The sequence below is a fragment of the Piliocolobus tephrosceles genome, chromosome 13 (genome assembly GCF_002776525.5).
Source record: "Piliocolobus tephrosceles isolate RC106 chromosome 13, ASM277652v3, whole genome shotgun sequence".
NCBI classification, from domain to species: Eukaryota; Metazoa; Chordata; class Mammalia; order Primates; family Cercopithecidae; genus Piliocolobus; species Piliocolobus tephrosceles.
Genome location: NC_045446.1, coordinates 55,771,970 through 55,794,557, shown reverse-complemented (window position 1 = coordinate 55,794,557; position 22,588 = coordinate 55,771,970). Strand labels below are relative to the sequence as shown.

General features: G+C 44.6%; 1 protein-coding gene across 4 annotated transcripts in view; it reads right to left on the bottom strand.

Annotated features, from left to right (window-relative positions):
• Positions 1-15,172: 15,172 nt before the first annotated feature.
• The window catches only part of SCUBE2 (signal peptide, CUB domain and EGF like domain containing 2), a 73,484-nt gene continuing 66,068 nt past the window's right edge, over positions 15,173-22,588 (bottom strand). For 3 of the 4 annotated variants that reach the window (XM_023189912.3, XM_023189911.3, XM_023189913.3), the window contains 3 exons: positions 21,741-21,893; positions 17,594-17,673; positions 15,197-16,916 (listed from right to left, as the gene is read on the bottom strand). In XM_023189912.3, coding sequence (XP_023045680.2) covers positions 16,764-16,916; positions 17,594-17,673; positions 21,741-21,893 — 386 coding nt within the window. In that variant the 3' untranslated portion in view covers positions 15,197-16,763. Of the gene's footprint in view, positions 16,917-17,593; positions 17,674-21,740; positions 21,894-22,588 lie in introns of all 4 variants that reach the window. The other variant, XM_031933960.1, reaches the window with a different exon arrangement.

Sequence of the window (22,588 nt, the reverse complement as noted above, 5' to 3'; positions counted from 1 at the left end):
GGCGTCCCGCGTGCTCTGCTCACCCGGTGGCAAAGCTGGAGAGGAGGCGGCGGCGCTGGTGGGAGTGACTGGGCGGGCCGAGAATCCACCGCGGCCTCTTCACCCAACCGCCCCCTCCTGCGTGGAAGCCCGGCATCCCTTGGACGGGTGTGGGCTCTGGGGCCCGATACCCTGGCAGCCCCGGCCATCTCCGCCGCTGGCCGCGGGTCCCTGCTTACCTGTCCACACTGTGGCCGACCCGGGGATAACCGACAGCCGGGCCATGCCTCGAGTCCCGCCGCCCGCGCCGCTGCTCGGCTTCTCGGAAACGCACCTCCACGCCGCCAGCCGGGGCTCCAGCGCCCACCGCCCAGGCCCGGAGGACGGGCGGCTCCCTCCGAAGTTGGGAGCTGTCGGGATTTTTCCAACTTCAGGTCGGTCCCCACCCACCGGGCCACGTGACTGGGGAGGGGGCAGCCGGTGCAGGCGTGTGGAGGAGCCTTTCGGGACCTCCTCCACCGGGCACCCTCTACCTGCAGCCGGGCACGCGGCCCGCGTTTCCGAGCCGGGGAAGCAGGTGCGGTCGGAAGCCCGCGAGCGGGCATGGGACCGGGGAGTGGCGAGGGCCCCCCGCCTCCGCGGGAGCGCACGCGGCTGCGAGCCCTACATCTGCTCTCCGACCAGAGAAGCACCTGTTTTTCTCAAGTGCTAGGGCTTACCATCTAAAGAATCGTTCACCGTCCCTCCAGCGTCCTTAGTAGGAGCGATTGGAACCCGTTTTTCTTCTTGAATACATACTTTTAAGCCATTCTAATGAGGCTTCAGGCATCCTGGATTCTGGTCTCCACGTTGTGATTTGATACAAACCATGTTTCCATTCTGGAAACCACAACAACCCCCTCCACCCCATCACACAGGAGCAGACCTGGATGAGAAATATGTGCACTCAGCAAACAACCAATGATAAAAGTAACAATATCGACGCTTACTGGGCCTTTACTATGTGCCAGGTATTGGAATAGACACTTAAAATGTAGTATCTCATTGGATCCTGGCAATAGCTTGTAAGATAGTATTCTCATCACCCCCATTTTACAGGCAAATACCTGATACATTCTATCTGGCCTTCTGAATGCTCCCTGGTTCCATTCCAATCCGTTGTTAACTGTGCTGCCAGAGTAATCTTCTCAAACAATAAGTGTGATCATCTCACTTCCCTGCTAAGAGCACCTCAAAAGGCTTCCTGTTGCTCTAAGAGAAACCCACATTCTTGCATGGTCTGCCTAGACCCTGCATATCCACTCTGTGCTTCAGCCTCATAGCCCTTCTTCCAGTTCCTTCCAGTCACCTGTTGCCAAATGGCCTGCCTTTGACTGTCCTGTTCCCTCTGTGTGCAGTGTCCCCTCCTACCTTCTTCAGGAAACTCCTATGCTTCTTCCAGATCTCAGCTCCATTATCATTTCTTTAGGAAAGCCTTCTCTGACCTTCCAGAGAGGGTGAAGTCTCTCTAATTATATACTATGTATCTCTTGGGCATTTCACTTTCTATGGGGGTAGGGGTAGGGGGGTACTGGTTGTTTAATTTGTCTTCCCCACTGATTGGAACCTCCAGGAAGGTGACTGAATCCGTTTTTTGCTTAGCATTGATGCCCTAATATGCAGAGGATTCTCAATAAATACTAGTGAAAGGATGGCAAAAAGTTAAGGTCATACCAAAGAAATCAAGTGGTAAAGCTGGCATCTACTCCCAGAACCTGTACTGGACTACCTAGATCTGGAGAGACTGGGTTTGACCTCATGAAGTTGCTGCTTTTCCTCTGTTCTGCCTTCAACACTTGCCCCAGTTTCAGACACTGGGGGAAAACAAATCCAGAAGGCTGCTCACTTGGCTTCAAGGAAGCCCCAGGGCTGGATTCTTCCCTGTGTGCCCACCCCCTACTCTCCCCTACACACGGAGGACAGGGTTTCTAGGAGACAGCTGGGATTGCCGCTCACCTTCCAGTCCCCTGGCACACTTCCAGCAGTGAACAACAGTGGCTGCCCTGGCCCCTTCTGTCCCATCTCCTGGATCCCTGCCTGATAACTCCTCCAGGTGTGGGTCACCCAGGGAACAGTGAAAGACAGCTTTGCCTTGTCTATCTAGGATAGGTGCCTCTGAGCTTGGCAAAGCATCAGGACAGGTCCAACAGTGAGGGCCCCTAGGGCTTAGGCTGGGACAGTGACTTTCCTCAGGGAGGAAGCCAGGCAGGTAGACACTCTTGGGGGGAGTTGGAATCCCCACTCTTCAGGCTGCTCAGCTCAGTCCTGCAGCCTTTTTTGCTGAGGATGTCCTGACAGAAGAAAGGGGCTCTTTTCACAGCTAGATCCCCTTGGGAACACTAGGAAGCTGAATCTCTCTAGTTGAACTGGAATTTACCCATATCAGGTGTTGCTGAAAAATAAATGGGGCCTGGCTGGAACTGGGAATCTTTTTGTGAATTCAGAGCTCTTTGGTGTAGTGGCATTTGTGTTCTGCAGTTGGGTCTGTGGCTGTAATACCTGTTGGTCCCCTCACCTGTCTGAGACCTTCCTTGGACAGACTGATACCGTCACTGTCCTCAAGACTGCCTGCTTAATTTAAGGAGAGTTATTTCTGGGTGGTTTATGCTGTTTGCCCAAATGACTTTGAGTAAATCACTTCCTACCTCTGAGCCTCAGTTTCCATATCTGTAAAATGGATGTAGTGAGATTGCATATACAGTTATGCTTTGTCAACTCTCTACGGCTGTACCAACAGAAAACATTATTATTAATCCTCCGTATAGCCAACCAACCTCCCCTGCCTCAGTGACCCATCTTGGAGGAAGTAACATACAATATGGTTGTTAAAAACACAGGTTTTGGAGTCTAATACACTAGATTTGAATCCCTGCTCTGCTGCTTACTAGCTATGTGACCAGTTAGTTACTGCATCATTGTGAGCTTTCAGTTCTTCATCTAGAAAATTGTGCCAATATGTCTACTCAGGGCTGCTGTGAGAAATAAAATGATAGTATAATACATTGGTCATGTAGCATAGGCTCAGCAGAAGGTAGCAACCATCATTACCTGGAACAACTTCAGGAAAAATTGTAGGTTGCAGAACTCTCAGATTGGGGCTGGCCTATCCCTTCTCCAGGCTTCCCTACAGAGCTTCAGACACGAAGCCAGACTCAAGCATCATACCCTATCCCTAGAGTGAAGGCCTCCTGAGGCAGGGGCTGGCCAGCTCTCTTCCTCTCTTCAGTGTCTCCAGATTCTGGATTTTCCATGTGCAATGGCTCTATCCTAAACTTCTCTGCATCTTCCCTTGGCTGTTATAGAAGCTCTGTACTTGAAAATCATACTAGAAAATCCAGTACTGTTTCAGTTAGAATGCTATTCATGTTATTCTTCTTATAAGTGACAGATACCCAGTTGAAAATTTCTTTTTTTTTTTTTTTTTGAGACGGAGTCTCGCTCTGTTGCCCAGGCTGGAGTGCAGTGGCCGGATCTCAGCTCACTGCAAGCTCCGCCTCTCGGGTTTACGCCATTCTCCTGCCTCAGCCTCCCGAGTAGCTGGGACCACAGACGCCCGCCACCTCGCCTGGCTAGTTTTTTGTATTTTTTAGTAGAGACTGGGTTTCACCGTGTTAGCCAGGATGGTCTCGATCTCCCGACCTCGTGATCGCCTGTCTCGGCCTCCCAAAGTGCTGGGATTACAGGCTTGAGCCACCGCGCCCGGCCCCAGTTGAAAATCTCTTATGTGAAAATGTAAATTTGTGGTCCCCTTAATTTAAAAGTGCAGGACTTCAGGCATGGCTGGATCCAAAGACTCAAATGGCATTATCACTGTGTTTCAGCTCTGCTTTCCTCTGAGCTGATGCCCCTATAGGCAGGCCCTTCTTGTCTGATGGCTATTTGCGGCTCTAGGCTTACAACCTATTCTCCCAGCAACCCTCTTTTGGGTCTTCAGCTAACAGAGAGGCCTTTAAGAATGAGAAACAGGATGAGTGCTGAGTCTGGGAGGCCTGAAAAGTAGAGGAGAAGAACAGAGGATAAAGGGGAGACTGCCAAGAAATTCTCCTCCCCATTCCCTCCCTACCCATGCATATTGCCCTTGGCCATACCCTGAAGTTAGAATGGCCACTCCTAGGACCCTCTTCATGCACTACCCCATTCTTTCCTCCTCAGATGTCCTCACCACTACCCCAACCCCCTTTGGCAGGAAGATTCTTCAAACAGTTATCCAGATATGTGCCAGGATCTCTGGCCACATGGTACCCCTGACTTGGCACCCAGCCCTGAAGACTGTGTCTGCTTTGGCAGGTTAAAGCAAAGAGATATTTCTGTCCCTTTCCTTCAGAGTGATTGCCAACATCACCCTGGCCTCAAGAAATAGGGCTGATGGCAGCTCTGCTGGTGTTTTCCAAAGTTGCCTGGGTCTTTTGGATCCATTACAGTCAGCAATGATTTGGTTTCATTTCCTGAGATGAGAACAGGCTTTGACCTCAACTCAGACAGCAAAAGAGGAGAAAAAATGGAAAGAAAGAAAAACTCAGCATCTGAAGGAAGTGTGTCTGGTGGAAGTGGGGATGTGGGGAGTCTAGGCTTGCCTTTGAATCTGGCTCCACCCTTTGCTTTCTGTGGGACCTTGGCCAAGTTACTGAAGCTCTCTGAGCCTCAGTTTACCCATCTTGCAGGGTTCTGTCTCATTTGAGTGAAATAATATATAAAGGCACAAAGTGGGCTCTCAATAAATATGTCCTGTTCCTCCTCTTTCCTTGCCCTCTCCAACATAGGTAGAGAACCCAGAAAAAGAGTGGCCCTTCTGAACCTAGTACGAAACTCTTCAGTATGGAAACAAGAACTCTGAAGATGGCAAGTCTCTCAGAATACAGCAAAGCATAGGCCTAACCCACCTGCTCCATATATCTTTATGTCAGCCCCAGCCAGAGGGGACAATGCCTGCAGAGTGGCTCACACTGATGAGTAACCTGTCTACCTCAGGAGTACTGAGGGCTCTACCTCCTTCCCCCCGGTTAACTAAGCATGTTGCTCGGATGTGATGGTGTGCATGCTGGGCAAGCCACAGGGGCTGGGGGCCAGTGGCAGCAGAAAGGTGAAGTGCTCTGTGGAACATGTGTAGACTCCCAGGTGTACAAACACGTGCACACACTCATGCTCATAGTGTTCCCTCTGACCAGTTTTCACACTGCTCTGCACTGCCCAAAGAGAAAAGTCATTCAGGATTATTTACAAACTTTTAATTTGTAAAAAAAATTTGAAACTTACAAAAAGTTGCAAACATAAAAATAGTAGAAAGAACACCTGTATATCCTTTTCACAGATTACCTGTTATTAACATTTTACTCCATTTGTTTTTCAGGTACTTATTGGCCATTTGTTTATCTTCCTTGGAAACATGTGTATTCAAATCCTTTGCCCATTTTTAACTGAGTTGTTTTCTTATTATTGAATTGTGAGAGTTCTTTTTTTTTTTAAATACTTTAAGTTCTGGGGTACATGTACAGAACATGCAGATTTGTTACATAGGTATACATGTGCCATGGTGGTTTGCTGCACTCATCAACCCATCGTCTACATTACGTATTTCTCCTAATGCTATCCCTCCCTCAGCCCCCGACCCTGCAACAGGCCTCTGTGTGTGATGCCCCCACTCCAGTGTCCATGTGTTCTCACTGTTCAACTCCCACTTATGAGTGAGAACAGGCAGTGTTTGGTTTTCTGTTCCTGTGTTAGTTTGCTGAGAATGATGGTTTCCAGCTTCATTCATGTCCCTGCAAAGGACATGAACTCATCCTTTTTTATGGCTGCATAGTATTCCATGGTGTGAATGTGCCCCATTTTCTTTATCCAGTCTATCATTGATGAGCATTTGGGTTGGTTCCAAGTCTTTGCTATTGTGAACAGTGCTGCAATAAACATACGTGTGTATGTGTCTTTATAGTAGAATGATTTATAATCCTTTGGATATATACCCAGTAATGGGATTGCTGGATCAAATGGTATTTCAAGTTCTCATTCCTTGAGAAATTGCCACACTGTCTTCCACAATGGTTGAGCTAATTTACATTCCCACCAACAGTGTAAAAGCATTCCTATTTCTCCACATCCTCTCCAGCATCTGTTGTTTCCTGACTTTTTAATGATCGCCATTCTAACTGGCATGAGATGGTATCTCATGGTGGTTTTGATTTGCATTTCTCTAATGACCAGTGATGATGAGCTTTTTTCATATGTTTGTTGGCTGCGTAAATGTCTTCTTTTGAGAAGTGTCTGTTCCTATTCTTCACCCACTTTTTGATGGGGTTGTTTTTTTCTTGTAAATTTGTTTAAGTTCTTTGTAGATTCTGGATATTAACCCTTTGTCAGATGGATAGATTGCAAAAATTTTCTCCCATTCTCTAGGTTGTCTGTTCACTCTCATGATAGTTTCTTTTGCTGTGCAGAAGCTCTTTAGTTTAATTAGATTCCAATTGTCAATTTTGGCTTTTGTTGCCATTGCTTGTGGTGTTTTAATCATGAAGTCTTTGCCCATGCCTGTGTCTTGAATAGTATTGCCTAGGTTTTCTTCTGGAGTTTTTATGGTTTTAGGTTTTATGTTTAAGTCTTCAATCCATCTTAATTTTTGTATAAGGTGTAAGGAAGGGATCCAGTTTCAGACTTCTGCATATGGCTAGCTATTTTTCCCAACACCATTTATGAAATAGGGAATCCTTCCCCCATTGCTTGTTTTTGTCAGGTTTGTCAAAGATCAACTGGTTGTAGATGTGTGGTGGTATTTCTGAGGCCTCTGTTCTGTTCCATTGGTCTATATATCTGTTTTGGTACCAGTACTGTGCTGTTTTTGTTACTGTAGCCTTGTACTATAGTTTGAGGTCATACAGCGTGATGCCTCCAGCTTCGTTCTTTTTGCTTACGATTGTCTTGGCTATGTGGGTCTTTTTTGGTTCTGTATGAAATTTAAAGTAGTTTTTTCCAATTCTGTGAAGAAAGTCAATGGTAGCTTGATGGAGACAGCATTGAATCTACAAATTACTTTGGGAGGTATGGCCATTTTCACGGTATCAATTCTTCCTTTTCAAGGACCTCTTCAAGGAGAACTACAAACCACTGCTCAAGGAAACAAGAGAGGACACAAACAAATGGAGAGTTCTTTATATATTCTAGCTACAAGTGTCTTGTCAGATATGATTTGCAAAGTTTTTCTGCCATTCTGTGAGTTGCCTTTTCACTTTCTTGATGACTTCCTTTGACTCATAAAAATGTTAAATTTCATTTGCTTCCCTGCAAAACACACACACACACACACACACACACCATACCACACACACTTTTTTCTGAACCATTTTAGGATATATTACATATACATTGTGACCCTTTACCACTAATACTTCATTGTATATTTCCTAAAAATAGGAATTTTTCTCTTATGTAACCACAATACAGATAGAAACTTGATAAATTTACATCGATATAATACTTTTATCTAAGCTACTATTCATGTTCCAATTTTTGTCAGTTGACCATTTATAACACATTCCTCCAGTACAGGATTCAGGCTAGGAGCAGGTAGTGTATTTGGTTGTCATGTCTCTTTAGCCTCCTTTAATCTGGAACATTTCCACAGCTTTCTTTGTCCTCCACGACACTGACATTTTGGACATTCAAAATGTCAAAATTCAAAAATGTCAGTGTCATTAAAAAGGGTTAACTGGTTAACACAAAAACCAGTTAACCCTTTTTAGTTACTGGTTTCTGTGTGTGATATAATTCACATACCATAAAATTCACCCAATTCATACAATTGTACTTAATATGTACAATTCAATAATTTTAAATATATTCGGAGAGCTGTGCAACCATCACCACAATGACTTCTAGAACATTTCATCATCCCAAGAGAAACTTTGTACCCATTAATCATTCCCCATTGCCTACCAATTTCTCCAGCCCTAGACAACTAACTTGTAATCCACTTTCTATCTCTATGAATTTGCCTATTCTGGAGATTTCGTGTAATGGAATCATACAATGCATGGTCTTTTGTGACTGGCTTCTTTCACGTAGCACACTGTTTTCAAAGTTCATCCATACTGTAGCATGTATCAGTATTTAACTATGGCCAAATAATAGTCCATTGTACAGCTATACCACATTTTGTCTAGCTATACATTAGTTGATAGATATGTAAGCTGTTTCCACTTTTAAGCTATTATGACTAATGTTGCTATGAAATCTCATGTAGAAATCTTTTTGTGCCTTTTATTCATCTCCTGTAGTAGAATTGCTGGGTCACATGGTAGCCCGTGTGACCTTTGAGGCATTAACAGACTGCTCTCCAAAGCAGCTGCACCATTCTGCATCTCCACCAGCAGTGTATGAGTGTTCCAATTTCTTCACATCCTCATCAACAATTTTTACCATCTGTATTTTTTATTATAGCCATCCTAGTGAGATTGAGATGGTATCTCACTGTGATTCTGATTTGTGTTTCCCTGATGACTAATGATGTTAAGCATCTTTTCAGGTGCTTATTGGTCATTTGTTTGTCTTCTTTGGAAACATGTCTATTAAAACCCTCTGTCCATTTTTAATTGAGTGATTTGTCTCATTATTATTGACTCATAAGAACTCTTTATATATTGTAGCCATTAGTCTCTTGTCAGATATATGATTTGCAAACATTTTCTACCATTCCATGGGCTACCTTTTCATTTCTTAATAGTGTCTTTTGAAACACACAAGTTTTAAAATTTCACTGGTGTGCAAGTTGTTTTTCAACTTCCCTCCCTTTTTAAAACAGAGCATTCTTCATTTTGTGTTTGTCTGCATTTTCCTTGTATTGGGATTGAGGTGATGCATTTTGGCCTAAGTACAGTATAGGTGATGGTATGTTCTCAGCATATCACATCTGCAGGCACATGATATCCATCTGTCCTTTATTGGACATGCTAATTTCGATCATCTGGTCAAGGTATTGCCTGATTTCTCTGCTGTATAATTACTGGCTTTTTTCCTATCCCATTCATGATGTTTAAAAAGATGAAATTCACTCTTTTCAGTCTGTCTACACTCCATCAGCACATTGCACTTTGAGTTCTGTACTCTCCCTGGCACATGCTGCACAGTGGCCAGACCCACCTTGGCTGGGCCTGTGTCCTCATGTCTCAGAAAGGGGCTTTGTTCCACTGACCACAGTTTTCATGCAAATTATTCACGCCCTGCTACAGTGAGTGTCTTCATTGACCTTGCTTGCCTAGAGACCTGAGTACTGCCTTCTTGGACTCAGAAGTTGGATGTTGCCATGCTGGAAACATCAAATAGAAATAGGCAGTTCTGGAAAACATGTGATTCTGGGCTCAGCAGGGGGATGTACTGTGATCCTCACATACCAGGGGCTGAGGATTGGAACTCAGAAAAAGATGAAGGATTGAGAGGCTGCGCCGTGTATGTGTACTTGTGTCTGTGCTGTCCCTGACCTAAGAGAAGCTCAGGAGATGGGAAGAGCTCATTTTACCTTTCCAGCTCAGGAGGACAGGGATATTTGGAAGGCCTTGTGTGAGAACCCAAATCAGGTGTCATAGCCTTTCATTCCTACTTCAAGCTTTAACTCTTCTGTTGCTAGGACACACCCCACTAGAAAAACTGTGACTAAAGAACATTCTATCTCAGTGAAATGGGGAAAACCAGCAGAGAATGAACCCCTTTAAAGAACGTATCTTGGGTTTAACTTCTAAAGTCTCAAGAAGTGAAAGGTAATGATGAAGATGACGATGACAGTTAACATTTATTGGGCCCTTACTACGTGCCAGGCAATGTTTCAAGAGTTTTCCAGGTATTAACTCATGTAATTCTCAAAACAACTGTATCTGGTAGGTACTATCATTATCTTTATTTACCACATGAAGAAACTGAGGCACAGAGAAGTTAAATAACTTCCACAAGGTCACATAGCTAATAAGTGGCAGAACTGGGATACAAATCCAGGTACTGTAAAGGACATAATGGGAGTCTTGGAGAATATGAGCATTATGAATCATAAATCTTAGAGAAGGCACGTATCAGTGTGATAAATGTAGAGAATGTATTTTCAGAGAAGTACATGAGGAATACTGGGCTAGGGGAGTATGGGTGAGTGATGCTGCTCGAGTCATCCCAGTTCCTCATGGGGAGCCTTAGTGATGGTTTATCAAACCTCTTTGTTGTTGTTGTTGTTTTTGAGACAGCATCTCACTCTGTCACCCAGGCTGGAGTGCAGTGGCACAATCTTGGCTCACTGCAATCTCTACTTCACAGATCAAGCAATTCTCCTGCCTCAGCCTCCCGAGTAGCTGGGATTACTGGCATGTGCCACTACCGTCCGGCTAATTTTTGTATTTCTAGTAGAGACAGGGTTTTCACCATGCTGGCCAGGCTGGTCTTGAACTCCTAACCTCAAATGATCCACCCACCTTGACCTCCCAAAGTGCTGGGAGTACAGGCATCAGCCACCGTGCCTGGCCCTATCAAGCCTCTTATATTTGGAACCTGCATTACTCAAAACTCCAGTTTAGGTACCTAATGTGGCTGCTAAAAGCTGCCTTCTGCAAGCCAAGTCACCTGGAAGTAACATTGGGGTTCCAATGTGCTATACTGTCCACAGTTTTATAGCATGATCAGGCATCTCACACACACACAGCTGCATTGACAGTGTGTGCTGATGACCAATTTGTGGTCACACACGATGGGTTACCCACAAGGCTGCAGAGGGCTGCACTTAGTAGGCTTGGCCAGGGTTCACCACAAGCTCACACTCCGTACCTCTATGCTCTTCTGCTGTGCATGCTGCTTCAGACATTACTGGGTTCTGTCTTCTTTGGGGCATTGGATCCAGTTCCTGCTTAGCAGCTATTACTTTTTTTCAACTGCAACACATGTAATAAGGCAAAGCCAGCACCAAAGCTCAAATTCGAGGTAGGCTTGTATTTCTACTTTTTGCGTTTTGTAGGGAAAAGACAGAAAACTTCAAACTGTGGCCCAAAATTATCCTTCAGTCCTAGGATACCGTGTAGGATCAGAGAACAATCCAAGGCAATGGTAAAACATGCAAGATTATAATCGAGGAGTAGATTTTTTCCTCATCATTCCTTCAACTCCTTTTCCCTTCTGACTCAAGACTATATATCCAGCCTACCCAGGTGCCTAGACCATAACAGTGAATGCATGAATATGCTGTGTGTGTATATGAGGTTCAGAGTGTTGTTGATAGTTTGAAATGACCTAGATCAATGAGTTTGGACTTGGTCACTAGTTTTTCTCTGCCAAGCAGAGAAAAAAGGAAAATATCTAAACAAACTCCGAGGGCTGTGTCAAACAACATGTAATCAATCGTCAAACCACAGCCCTAGTCCCCAGAGCCCCTTGGGTAAGATCTTGTCTTGAATTATGGGCATGTAAGGTCTGAGGCAGTGGGACGGGAGACAGAAACACAGGTCGACTCCATATTGCAACCACTAGGTGGCACCTGTTCGAGGAACTGCCCAAATGGCTTGTTCACAACTTGGAGCATTGGTCAGCTTGGCTTGACATGAAATGCCAAGGGCTAGATGGGCGGATAAAGAAGCTTGCCAGGGCCAGTGCTGCCAGGCTTGGTTTGAGGAGCCAGTGCTCTAGGAGGGGCCTGGATTCATGACTCTAATGAAGAGCTCATCCTATCTAAGACAGCAGCTCCCTCCCACCATCTGATTCTTTGTCCTTTAGCCCTTCCTTGTTTATAACACTCATCACTACTTGACTTTACAGTATATGTTCATTTGTTTATTGTCTGTCTCCCCAGACTGGAACCCAAATTCCAAAAGAGCAGGGAGCTTCTTTTGCTCCCTGCAGTATCCCTGGCTCCTACAATGTCTGGCACTTAATAGGCTCTCCATAAATATATGTTGCATAAATGAATGAATGACCAAATACATAATAAGAAATCATTAGTAACTAAGGTCTGTAGTTGCACCCCCTTTACGAGATACTCTGAAAACCAAGCACTACTGAGTTACTGTCATTGTCTGCGGTAAGTGGGTTTAATTTGTATCACTTTTATTCAACTAAGGCAAACTGCCTATATTAGAGTGGTTTCATTTTCTAAATCTATTTTGATGCTACTGTGTTCTCTGGAAAGTGCTCCCTGCTGAGTACTGAGATCTTCATGGCTGTATCACTGACATGGATCACAGGAGCAGTCTTGCTATGTTAATAGGCCCCTGAGGATTGTCCCCTGCAGGCTGATCGAGACTGCCTGAAGGGAGAAGGAGGCAGGGTACTACAAATATTAGGACACCTCTGAGCTGGGCTCACAAGCCCCTGGAGTGGAAGATGGTCACAGAAATGAAGCCTCACCAAGGCCTCTAAGTTTCTGTGCATGGGCCCCTACTGGCCTCTCCCGGGACCTTAAATCATAGGCAGCTGATGGCTTGCCTAGCTAGAGGGCCATATGTAACAAGTTCCCTCAACTTGATGAGGAACTGCTTTACTCCAGCCTCAGCTAGTCCATTTGCCTCCCAAATGCTGGCTAGAAGTAGTGTAGACTTGGGTAAGGCTCTCAAGACGTATCCTGTTGTGTGAAAAGAAGCAGAGATGCTGACAGTAAGAGGCATCTCTTCAGGGCTGAGAAGATTACAGCTGGGCCTGGAATGACCCCTGAGTTTTCCAGCACATAGACCCACCAACTGTGGTGGTCGGCTGCAGGCAACAGCTCCGGTGCATCTTCCTGCAAAGATTTGCCAGAGGGTAAGCAAATCCTTGCACTGTGCTGTGCAGCCACTGCCTTTCCCAAGTTGCTACATGACATTTTAATATCACCTGCAAACCTAAAGCCAGTGAGTACCTACAGACGACACACTTACCAGCTCAGGGCATGATTCAGAGGAAGCAATTTTCCAAAGTGAAGATAATTGTTAGTGTGAAAAGGCAAATACATTTTTATTAGCATTGGAAATTCAAGGGAGATGTGGTTAAATCTATAGATGCAGCACTTCAGTAAATGGCTAAAGAACAATATCTACAGCTAGAAGGAAGGACCGTACAGATCCACGCCCATTCAGAGTTCACCCATAGAACTAGCTCTCTTGGAGTGAAGATGGAAGCTCAGCTCTGACCTCTTCCTGTTTACTTAATAAGCAGCTCCTCAAAGTCCGGGTTCCTGTGTCCACACAGGAAATCCCAGAATTAAGAGCTACCTAGTCACCTTGTTTCCCAGGTGACCTTAACCTGGGTAAAGTCTCATGCCTTTACTCTGTGACATTAAAACTTATATTCCAGCCCTGACCTCTCCTGGGGCTTTGTATAACCACTTGCCTATTTGAACCCTCCAGTTGGACATATGATAGGCACGTAGAACCTAGAATGGCCAGAATAGAACTCTTAACCATCTCCCCTTTTCGCTGTTGTATTACTGTTTAAGAAGTCACCTCAAAGCCTATCATTTAAAATAATAATCACTAATTTTGCACACAAATCTCTAATGTTTTCTATGGTTCAGTGAGGACTGTTCCATGAAGTGTCAGCTGGAGCAGCTGGAGAATCCCTTTCCAAGATGGCTTACTCATGCAGCTGGCAAGTTTTGCTGGCTGTCGCCTGGGAGTTCAGCCTGGCCAGTGGGTGGAAGGACTGTGGTTCCTCTCCACATTGCCTCTCCACAGGCTGCTATGGCTTGCTTCCTCATGACATGGTGACTGAGCTCCGAGGGTGAGTGTCCTAAGGAGAGGAAGTGGAAGCTGCTAGTGTCGTAAGCCCAGGGCCTGGAAACTCGTAAAGCATTACTTCTGCCATGTTAATATTGGTCAAGCAGTCATAGAGCCCAGAGTCAAGGGGTGGCGATAGAGACCCTAACTGTCCATGGAAGGAGCCTCAAAGAATTTGCAAACATGTTTTAAAACTGCTGCATATCCCAAACCTGCTCCTCCTAGTCTTCTCCATCTACCAGTTTCTTAGGCAACTAGGAGTCATCTTTGACTGCCTTCTTTCCCTCAGCCCTTCCATACAATCCCCATCAGCAAATTCTGTTGACTATCCCCCAAAACATGTCCAGATTCCTTCTACTTCTGTCCTCTCCACTACAACACCCTAATCCAGACAATACCTTCATCTGCCAACTGGATGGCTGCTTGGTCTGTTGCAGTAGTCTGTGAATAACTCTCTCTGCCTTTGTGCTTGCTTCCTATTCACACAGTAGCCAGAGCTACCTTTTTAAAACATAAATCAGATTATCTTGCTCCTCTGCCTAAATCCATTCAAAAGTTTGCAACATATTTAGAAATAACTCAAACCCCTCATTCTAGATTCCAAAGCCCAGTGTAATCTGGCCGTGTCTGGTTCTCTGGCCTCATCTGTATGACCTGCCTTCTCATTAGACTACGATATACACAAATGCTTGCTCCTACCTGACAGCCTTTGCACTTGGTTTTCCTCTCTCTGGAAAGCTCTTCCCCCTAATTTTCCCAAGGCTAGTTTCTTCTTGCCATTTAGTTTTCAGTTGAAATGTAATTTCCACATAGAGGCCATCTATAATCCCCAATCCTAAAGTAGCCACACAGTCATCTGTTACAGTAACTTGTTTTAAATTTCAACATAGCTCTGACCACTAGCTGCTACTTTTCATGTTGATGTATCTGTTCTTTGTCTGTCTCTTCCCTCTAAAATGTAAACTCCATGAGAGCAGGGACCTTGTCTGTCTTATCACTGCATCCCCAGGGCCTAGAAGAGTGCCTGGCAGAAGTTTGATAAATATTGATGTAGCAGGTAGAAATAGTATCTCCAGACAGCCAGCCCCCAACAGGATCACAGCATCTCTTAAGGTAGTTGAGGGTATAGAGAGGAAGCTCCTCTCTATACCTCCTGGGCGTCAGTGGCTTGTGCGTGTACCAGGAACACAGCTCTGGTGCATGGGGCTGCTCCATGGAGGACCATAGTGACTGGGTTTATGTAGCCTCCTTCCAACCCCCAGAGTATTCCCATCCCTAGCCTTCTTGTGAAATCAGCAAGACAGGATCACACAGTCATGAGCACAAAGTTGCTAACATGCTTGGACAGAATGGTGCAGCTCAGCTCACCTCACCTTCACATCAGTGCAGTCAATAACTCGGGTTATGTGACATTTGAATTTTCATCTTATGGTCAGACTCAGAAATATAGGCCAAGCTCCAGCATAACAAAGTCCAAGTGCTTGTTTTAATGCAATTTTTTAAATGATGATGTTCAAACTTTTGAAGAGAAATCTGAAAGTGAATATTTAGGGCCCATCCAAATAAAGAAGTTTGATTAGGACTTTTAAAGAATCAATGTTATTAACAGGTTAAAAAAGCAACACTGAGATGAAAAGCAAGTTTAACCATAATGAAGTTGTCTTTGTTTTCTTCAAAAATGCTTGTTAAACTTTTTTTTTTTTAGCACTTTGGTATAGAGAATTGGCTGTGCATAGAATTGTTATTGAAATAACAAAACACTATAGTTGTAGGTAGTCCATCCATTAGGGAAATGGTGGCTTGTTTGATTGGATTCTTTTTTATTCACTGTAATGAGATTTTTGCTTGGGGATTTAAATGTTTAAAGATTCAATAACACTGAAAATTCAAGTTCAAGAAATGATGGTGAGGCCCTGCTGGGCTGACCCAAAGTGACATGATCGTGTGGCATTTAGAGTGTGTTTCTGGCAGTGCTGTTACTGTTAGAGAATGAGACCACCCTTCAAGGGGCTGCTCATGTCCATGGAGCAGAGTCCATCTCTCACATTTGAGAGTGGGGGAAGGAAGGCGTACATGACAGGCGGGGCCTCACCACACCCACCTGGACCTCAGATCCCTTGTAATGGGAAGCCCACTTGGGGAGTAGAACCCTTGGCAATACTGACTCAGGGTTGGTGAAATCTCCTTTTCATGACAATTGATGATTCTCATCCACTGAAGAAATTACATTTCACCTGAACTCCCCAGTCTCTCAGGCAATGGCCAGCAGAGTGTCCGAGGGCACAGACGAAGGTGCGAGAGTCGGCACTGTGCGTTTGCTGCAGGGTGGAAGCTGGCAACGAGGAGGGCTGGCAATAAATGTACATTATTATGTCTCCAGAAGTGCTTAGTTTTTATCTATTTATTTCTAATTCTTTCTGCTTTAAGTTTTTTTTTTTTTTTTTTTTTCATGATCACTGCTTAGAACTCAAGCTCCTGGGATCAAACTTGTATCACACAGGCTGGAGAAGGCTGTGGAGAAACCGAGTCTTCCCAGGTCTCAAGGTGGGTGAAGGGAGCCTGCAGGGGTCTCCTTCCCTCCCCTCTTGCCTGTTCTGCCTGATCAGAGCCTGCACACGAGTGCAGAGGGCTCCCTTAGAGAGCACCGGGCTAGAGGAAGCTGAAGTTTCAGAATAAGCAGCCTATTCTGTGGCCTCCTTTCCACTACAAACTCCTTGTGGAGGAGTGAGACCCCAGAAGGACAGGTGAGTCTCACCTAGGCTGACCAAAGTCCAGCTCAGCCAGCCCTTGATGTATCCAAGACATCTGCCCACAGCAGTGAGAAGCTAATGCCACTCAAAGCCATTCTCAGTCTACATCCACGATGCTGGGAAAGAAAAACCAAGTTCAATTTACCAAAATATCTGTATTATCTATAAAAATTGAACTCTAATGAGTCACTGATACTGGAGGCAGCAATATCCGACTGTGCTGACATGCAGAAGGAAGATAGCTCTGTCCCACCAACCCTATAGCAGAACATTTGTACTGAGTGGCATGTGGGCGGAGTCATTTGTAAGGCCTCAAAAACCTGGACACTTTGGAACGTAGCAATCGGATGAAAGATCTTGGAAACATCTCTCGGGACTCCTGGGCTGTGTACTTGAAATAGTTCTGGGGATGAGCCAGGACATCAAACAGAGCCTTGATAAGTTTCTTATCCTAAAAAGAACAGAATTTTTGTTACTGGGTCAAAATATTTAAATATGCTGACATTTTGCCCATGGAACTGTGATGACCTAGTATTAGGCCGTAGCTTGCTTAGCTGAAAAACACTTGAAAAATTGTTTCCTCTGATTTTTATCTTCTTTCCAGTTTTTTTTTTCCTAATTAGTTTTAAGAAGTATGAATTACTTTTGTAAATAAAACTTTAATATGTAAAAAACCTGTTTTCTTTTTCCCAACCAGATGAATGCAACACTTGGATTTGGGAGAATTTGTAGGATTAGTGATACCACAAGTGTTTATTGCTAATTATTTGTAAGTATTTAAACTTTGGTGAATTTTAGGCTTGAAGTATACATAAGGAGCGAAGGATCCTCAACTATTTGTAATTAATAGAAAAACATTATTTGCTGCTGGTTTGGATTTATAAGCAGATTTCTCCCTGCCCCTCCACAAGTTTCCAAATCAAAAAATACAACTTCACTTGACAACACTAAAGACAGCAACCTGATTTTTTAAAAAATTAAGTCTGGTGAAGGTATAAAACTGACCTTGGCCCAGGACAGGCTCCGTGTCTGAAAGGTGGCAACACGCAGCAGGAAGAGAAGCCTTCTCCAACAGTACTTTGGAAGCTCTGTGGATAACTGCCATGTCCACCTGAGCCATGCACTCACCTTAAGTATTTCCTGATGGTTCTCAGATGCATAGAGCCTGCCATCTCGAACTATGTCCTCAATGAGTTCCTGGTAGTCCTCTGTTGGAATAAAGGACATGTTTTGCATTCTTATGATTTGTTACTTCCAAACTTGCTCTTTCACTTTTTGATTAGGTTCTGAGAAATGCCCCTTCTGTGGCTGCTATCACTTACCATTCTGCTACTGAGAAGACAGTCAGAAGAGAACTTCCACAGACTCCACTACCTCTCTTCACATACCAACACCTGCACCCATCTTCCCCGTCCCCTCTTCCCTCAGATGAGCCTCTGTGCATCCAGTCCAGGCTCATCCCTCCACTTAGCATGCCAGGTCCATCTTCTCTCCCCACAGCAACAGTATTGTTCTAATAATTCTGCTCTTTCTTTCCTACATTATACATTTTTCCCTCTATTGATCTCCCCCACCCACCAGCATACAAAAATGCTGTATGCCTCTGACTTTAAAAATCCCTCCCTTGACCTCATTTCTCCCTTCAGCTTCCATCTCACTTATCTGCTCCCTTTTGCAGCAAAAATCCTTTAAAAAATTGTCAGCACCCACTGTCGCTGATTCTTTCCCTTTCTTTCTCTTTTAAACCCAGTCCAATCAGCTTTGGCCCCCATTACTCCTCCAAAACTGCTTGGTGAGACCAGCAATGACCTCCATGTTGCTAAATCTCAATGGCCAGTTCTTGGTCTTCATCCTCCTTGATGCATCAGTAGCTTTTGACCTGGCTGGTCACTCCTCCTCCTTGATCCAGTCCTTCACTGAGCTTCCAGGACACCATGCTCTTTGGTTTTTCTCCTACCTTATCTGTTACTTCTCTGAGGCTTCTTTGCTTTTCTTCTTCTCTCTGACCTTTTACCAAAGGAGGGTCCCAGGGCTTAGTCCTTGGTCTTCTCTTCTGTGTCTATGCTCACTTCCTATTGAGCTCATCAGGCTCTCCTTTCCCTCTCCACCTCCCCGCCTCCCACTTTTTCTCTATCCTTGTATTATGTAAAACAATCAAGCTTCTTATCCACCAAGAAAGACTCTTCTCTCCTTTATTTGAATGGGGCTGGAGGGTGGAGAATTTGGCTGGTTGGGGAGGAAGAAAACTATGTGTGCGCTCTCATTAATACTTTTTGTCCTGATGTACACGTTAAATGCAGTGCACGCTGTACTTCTCCAAATGCCAATCTTCCCCCTTTGAAGTCTAGCTTATTTCCTATACTCATCATTCAAATCAAGCATATGCAAAGCACAATCTTTTCCAAATTCCAGACACAGAAAAAAGGCCTCTCTGTATGCATATCGTGTGCAACAAAGCCAAACACAGTATAAGAAAATCATTGAAATTGTGTGACAGGAACTCTTGAAAAGTTTCTCTCAGTGAAGGGATGGTAAATGGAAAGTAATGGTATAATAGTTACAATTACTAATTTGATATGTTTACAATAGCATTGGTACTCTCTTAGTGTGGTGTCTTTCTTCTTTTTTTTAGTGAATATAAAACATGAGAATACATTTTCTTTCATCTTGAATTCCTCTGCGGCAGTGTCTCTCCTCTTTTTGATGATGGGACTTACCATTAAGAATGTCAGTTGCTGTGCTGCATTCTGGTGTAATAGGAAACTAGAGAGCTGTTTGCCACTCCACCAAATGCTTCCAGACTGCTATTGTTTAAAAAATATATTTCTTCTGCTTTTAAGAACTGTGTTTCCTTACTTGCTCCAACTCATTAGAAATGCAGCAAAGTTACATTTAAGAATCCAGGCTCAGGCTGGGCGCGGTGGCTCAAGCCTGTAATCCCAGCACTTTGGGAGGCCGAGACGGGCGGATCACGAGGTCAGGAGATCCAGACCATCCTGGCTAATACGGTGAAACCCCGTCTCTACTAAAAAATGGAAAAAACTAGCCGGGCGAAGTGGCGGGCGCCTGTAGTCCCAGCTACTCGGGAGGCTGAGGCAGGAGAATGGCGTAAACCCGGGAGGCGGAGCTTGCAGTGAGCTGAGATCCGGCCACTGCACTCCAGCCCGGGCAACAGAGTGAGACTCCGTCTCAAAAAAAAACAAAAAAAGAATCCAGGCTCTGGAGTCCCAAAGTCCTGGTTCAAACCCTGCTTTGCAACCTTGCCATGCTGGGACCTTAGGTCAGTTTCTTAAATCTCTAAGCCTGAGTGGCCCCATCTATAAAATCAGGAAATAATCATGTCTACTTTATGGAGTGATTGGGAGGAAAGCACCATGTAAAAGGCACTTCAGCATGTACCTGGCAGTCAGCAATGCTCAATGCGTGTTAGCCCCGGCTACAGTTCTCACCGTTCTCCAGCTCTCAGAGGGCTCGTCTATAGCAGCCTCATGTATACCTTCTAAATGTGATTTCTATTCTTCTGGGTTTGAAAAGAAGATATCAAATTTTTTAGAAATACGTGTTCGAAAGAAACACTCTGAGTGAAGGCCTCGGGGGCTTCTCTGTGGGGAAAATAGTAGTTTCCAACTATTCTCTACTGTGACACATGCAAGACACACTCTTGTGGGCATACACTGCATTATGCGTTATTTTCCCCAGTTGGAGCTACAACTCTTTTTTTAATTAAAAAAAAATCAAGACATTTTAATGTGTCACAAAGGCAGAGTTGAGAACAGCCATATTTATTTTGGAGTCTCAGTGTCTTTTTGCTTTCTTCCTGATTCCAGATAGGAGAGGTTGCCAGTTGGCTGCTTTGGGGTAGATGAGGCTCTCTGTCTCTCTCAGCAGAGCCTTGTGGGAGGCATTTGTGTCTACTCCGAGAGTCAGATACTAAAACTCCTTGTCTTAGGTGTTTGACATTATTTCAGGCAACGGTAGGACAAAGATGATGATCCTTGCTTTTGTTACTTTTTGGGAAAGCCATAGAATATTGTCTTCCCAAACAATTTTGGCACTTGCCATCCTAAAATCCTTCAGTGGCTTCCTCTAAGATTAAGTCTGTCCTCCAGAGCTTGGCCCTGAAGGCTCTTCACAGCCAAACCCCATTCCCTTCTAGTCTCCTCTCTCACTGCCAAGCCCCACACACCCTACCCACTGACCAAATAAGACCATTCGTCGGTCCACACGTACACCAGGTACTTCATCCTTTGACTTATGTCCTTCCCTCTTTCTGAATGTTCTTCTCCATTTATGCTCAAAATGTGTATGTTCTTTCAAAACCCACATCTCTCAAGACTTTGCTCTATTCCTTCTAAAAGCTTATGTAAAATTAACTGCTGCTGCTGCTGCTTCCATGCTCACCTAGGGCTTTGTGCTGCTATAGCATCTATAACTATATATATAGTGTTTCTGTCACTAACCTTTGTGTTTCTGTCACTAACCATGTTGTTTCCAGCACTTAGCCCAATGCCTGACATAGTAGATGCTCATTAAATATTTGTTGGCTAGATGAACAAATAAGCTCATGAAGAAACAGATGATTCCTCTCCCACAGGACTGTGTGGTCCTCCAGGACAAAGGTGCAGTTCATTTTATGCTCTTAGTCCATGTTTGCCAACCAAGTCTCAGAGTTAGGTAGAGCCCAGGGCTCAGATGGGCCACCTCTTCATCTAACATGAAGAAAATGAAACCAGAAGTCATCTGACTTGCCCAAGATCCCACAGTGAGTCTGAAAAAGCCAGGACCAGAACTCAGGTCCTTCCCCACCTCAGGATTCTACCTAATAAAAGCCACAGTCATAAGAAGTTAATATTTACTGAACAATTACTATGTGCCAAGCACTGCCTCAAGTCCTTTAGGAACTCTCATTGAACTCTCAAATAAGTCTAATGATTATCCTCATTCACACATTAAGAACATGAGGCTTAGAGATGGTAGCATACACAAAGTCACAGAAGAAATCATAGCCAGGCTGATCAATCTGACTCCAGTGCCCATGTTCTTACTCACCAAGCTATGCTCACTTTTAATGTATTTTCTAAAACATCTTTTCCTCCTGTTGTCAGTGTCCCCAAATGCCTGTTAAAATTTGGCACTTGTGAGTCAGCAATTCTTTTCCCCTCATCCTGCCTGCCTTTCTGAGCATGTGTGCTTGTCAGCAGTTTGCCAGCTGGCTCCGAAGTTGGCTCTGTTGAAAGCAGAGAGGCTCTTTCCATGTGCTGCAGGCTGTGCTTACCATCATACGTCACATATGGGACCTGGAACCCTCTAGCACTGTTCCCTTCATTGGATTTAAACTGAATCCACAGCTTCTTTGACCTGGAGGTGAAGGCAATGGGGCGTTCGTAGGTCTGGCAGGTTTCGTATGTTGTCACAGAATTGGATGAAGCTGCCAAGGGAAGTTGGAGAGGGGTGGGGTTTAAGACTCATCACTGATCAGGCATACAGTAGATGCTCATCTTTCTAAACACTCAAACTGTACAATAAATTATGCTCAAGAGCTCTTCAGGCCCAGCTGAGCTAGCATAAGTCAAAGGTCCTGGAAACAGAGTAGATTCAGCTGGTAATTGTGGACCCCCAGGGGAGGCCACGCCGAAAAGACCCGGGGCTTGGTAAGCAGCAGCAGCCCAGACTGTACCATTCACTGTAGGAGCTGGGTGAGGGCCTCCCATTCCAGAACTGACCTGTTGTCATCTAATCATCATCACCACCATTGGCTGCCTAAGACCAGGCAGTGTGCTGGGCAATTTATGGGCTTTGTCTCATTTAATCTTCTGAAAACCACAGAAAGTTGGTGCAACCGTTGCCTTTTTAATAGAGAGATTACATACTTGCCTAGGGTCATATAGCCAGTATGTGGTAAAACAAGGATTTAAATCTATACTTAACTTCAGACATTTTAACCACTAATAAGGAGAGTAAACGATATAGTGGCTTCATGTGTCGTCGTCCTTCTTTTTGTTTGTTTGTTTTTTGAGACAAGGTCTGGCTCTGTCAACCAGGCTGGAGTGCAGTGGCATGAACACGGCTCACTGCATCCTCCACCTCCCGGTCTTAAACGATTCACCCACTTCAGCCTCCCGA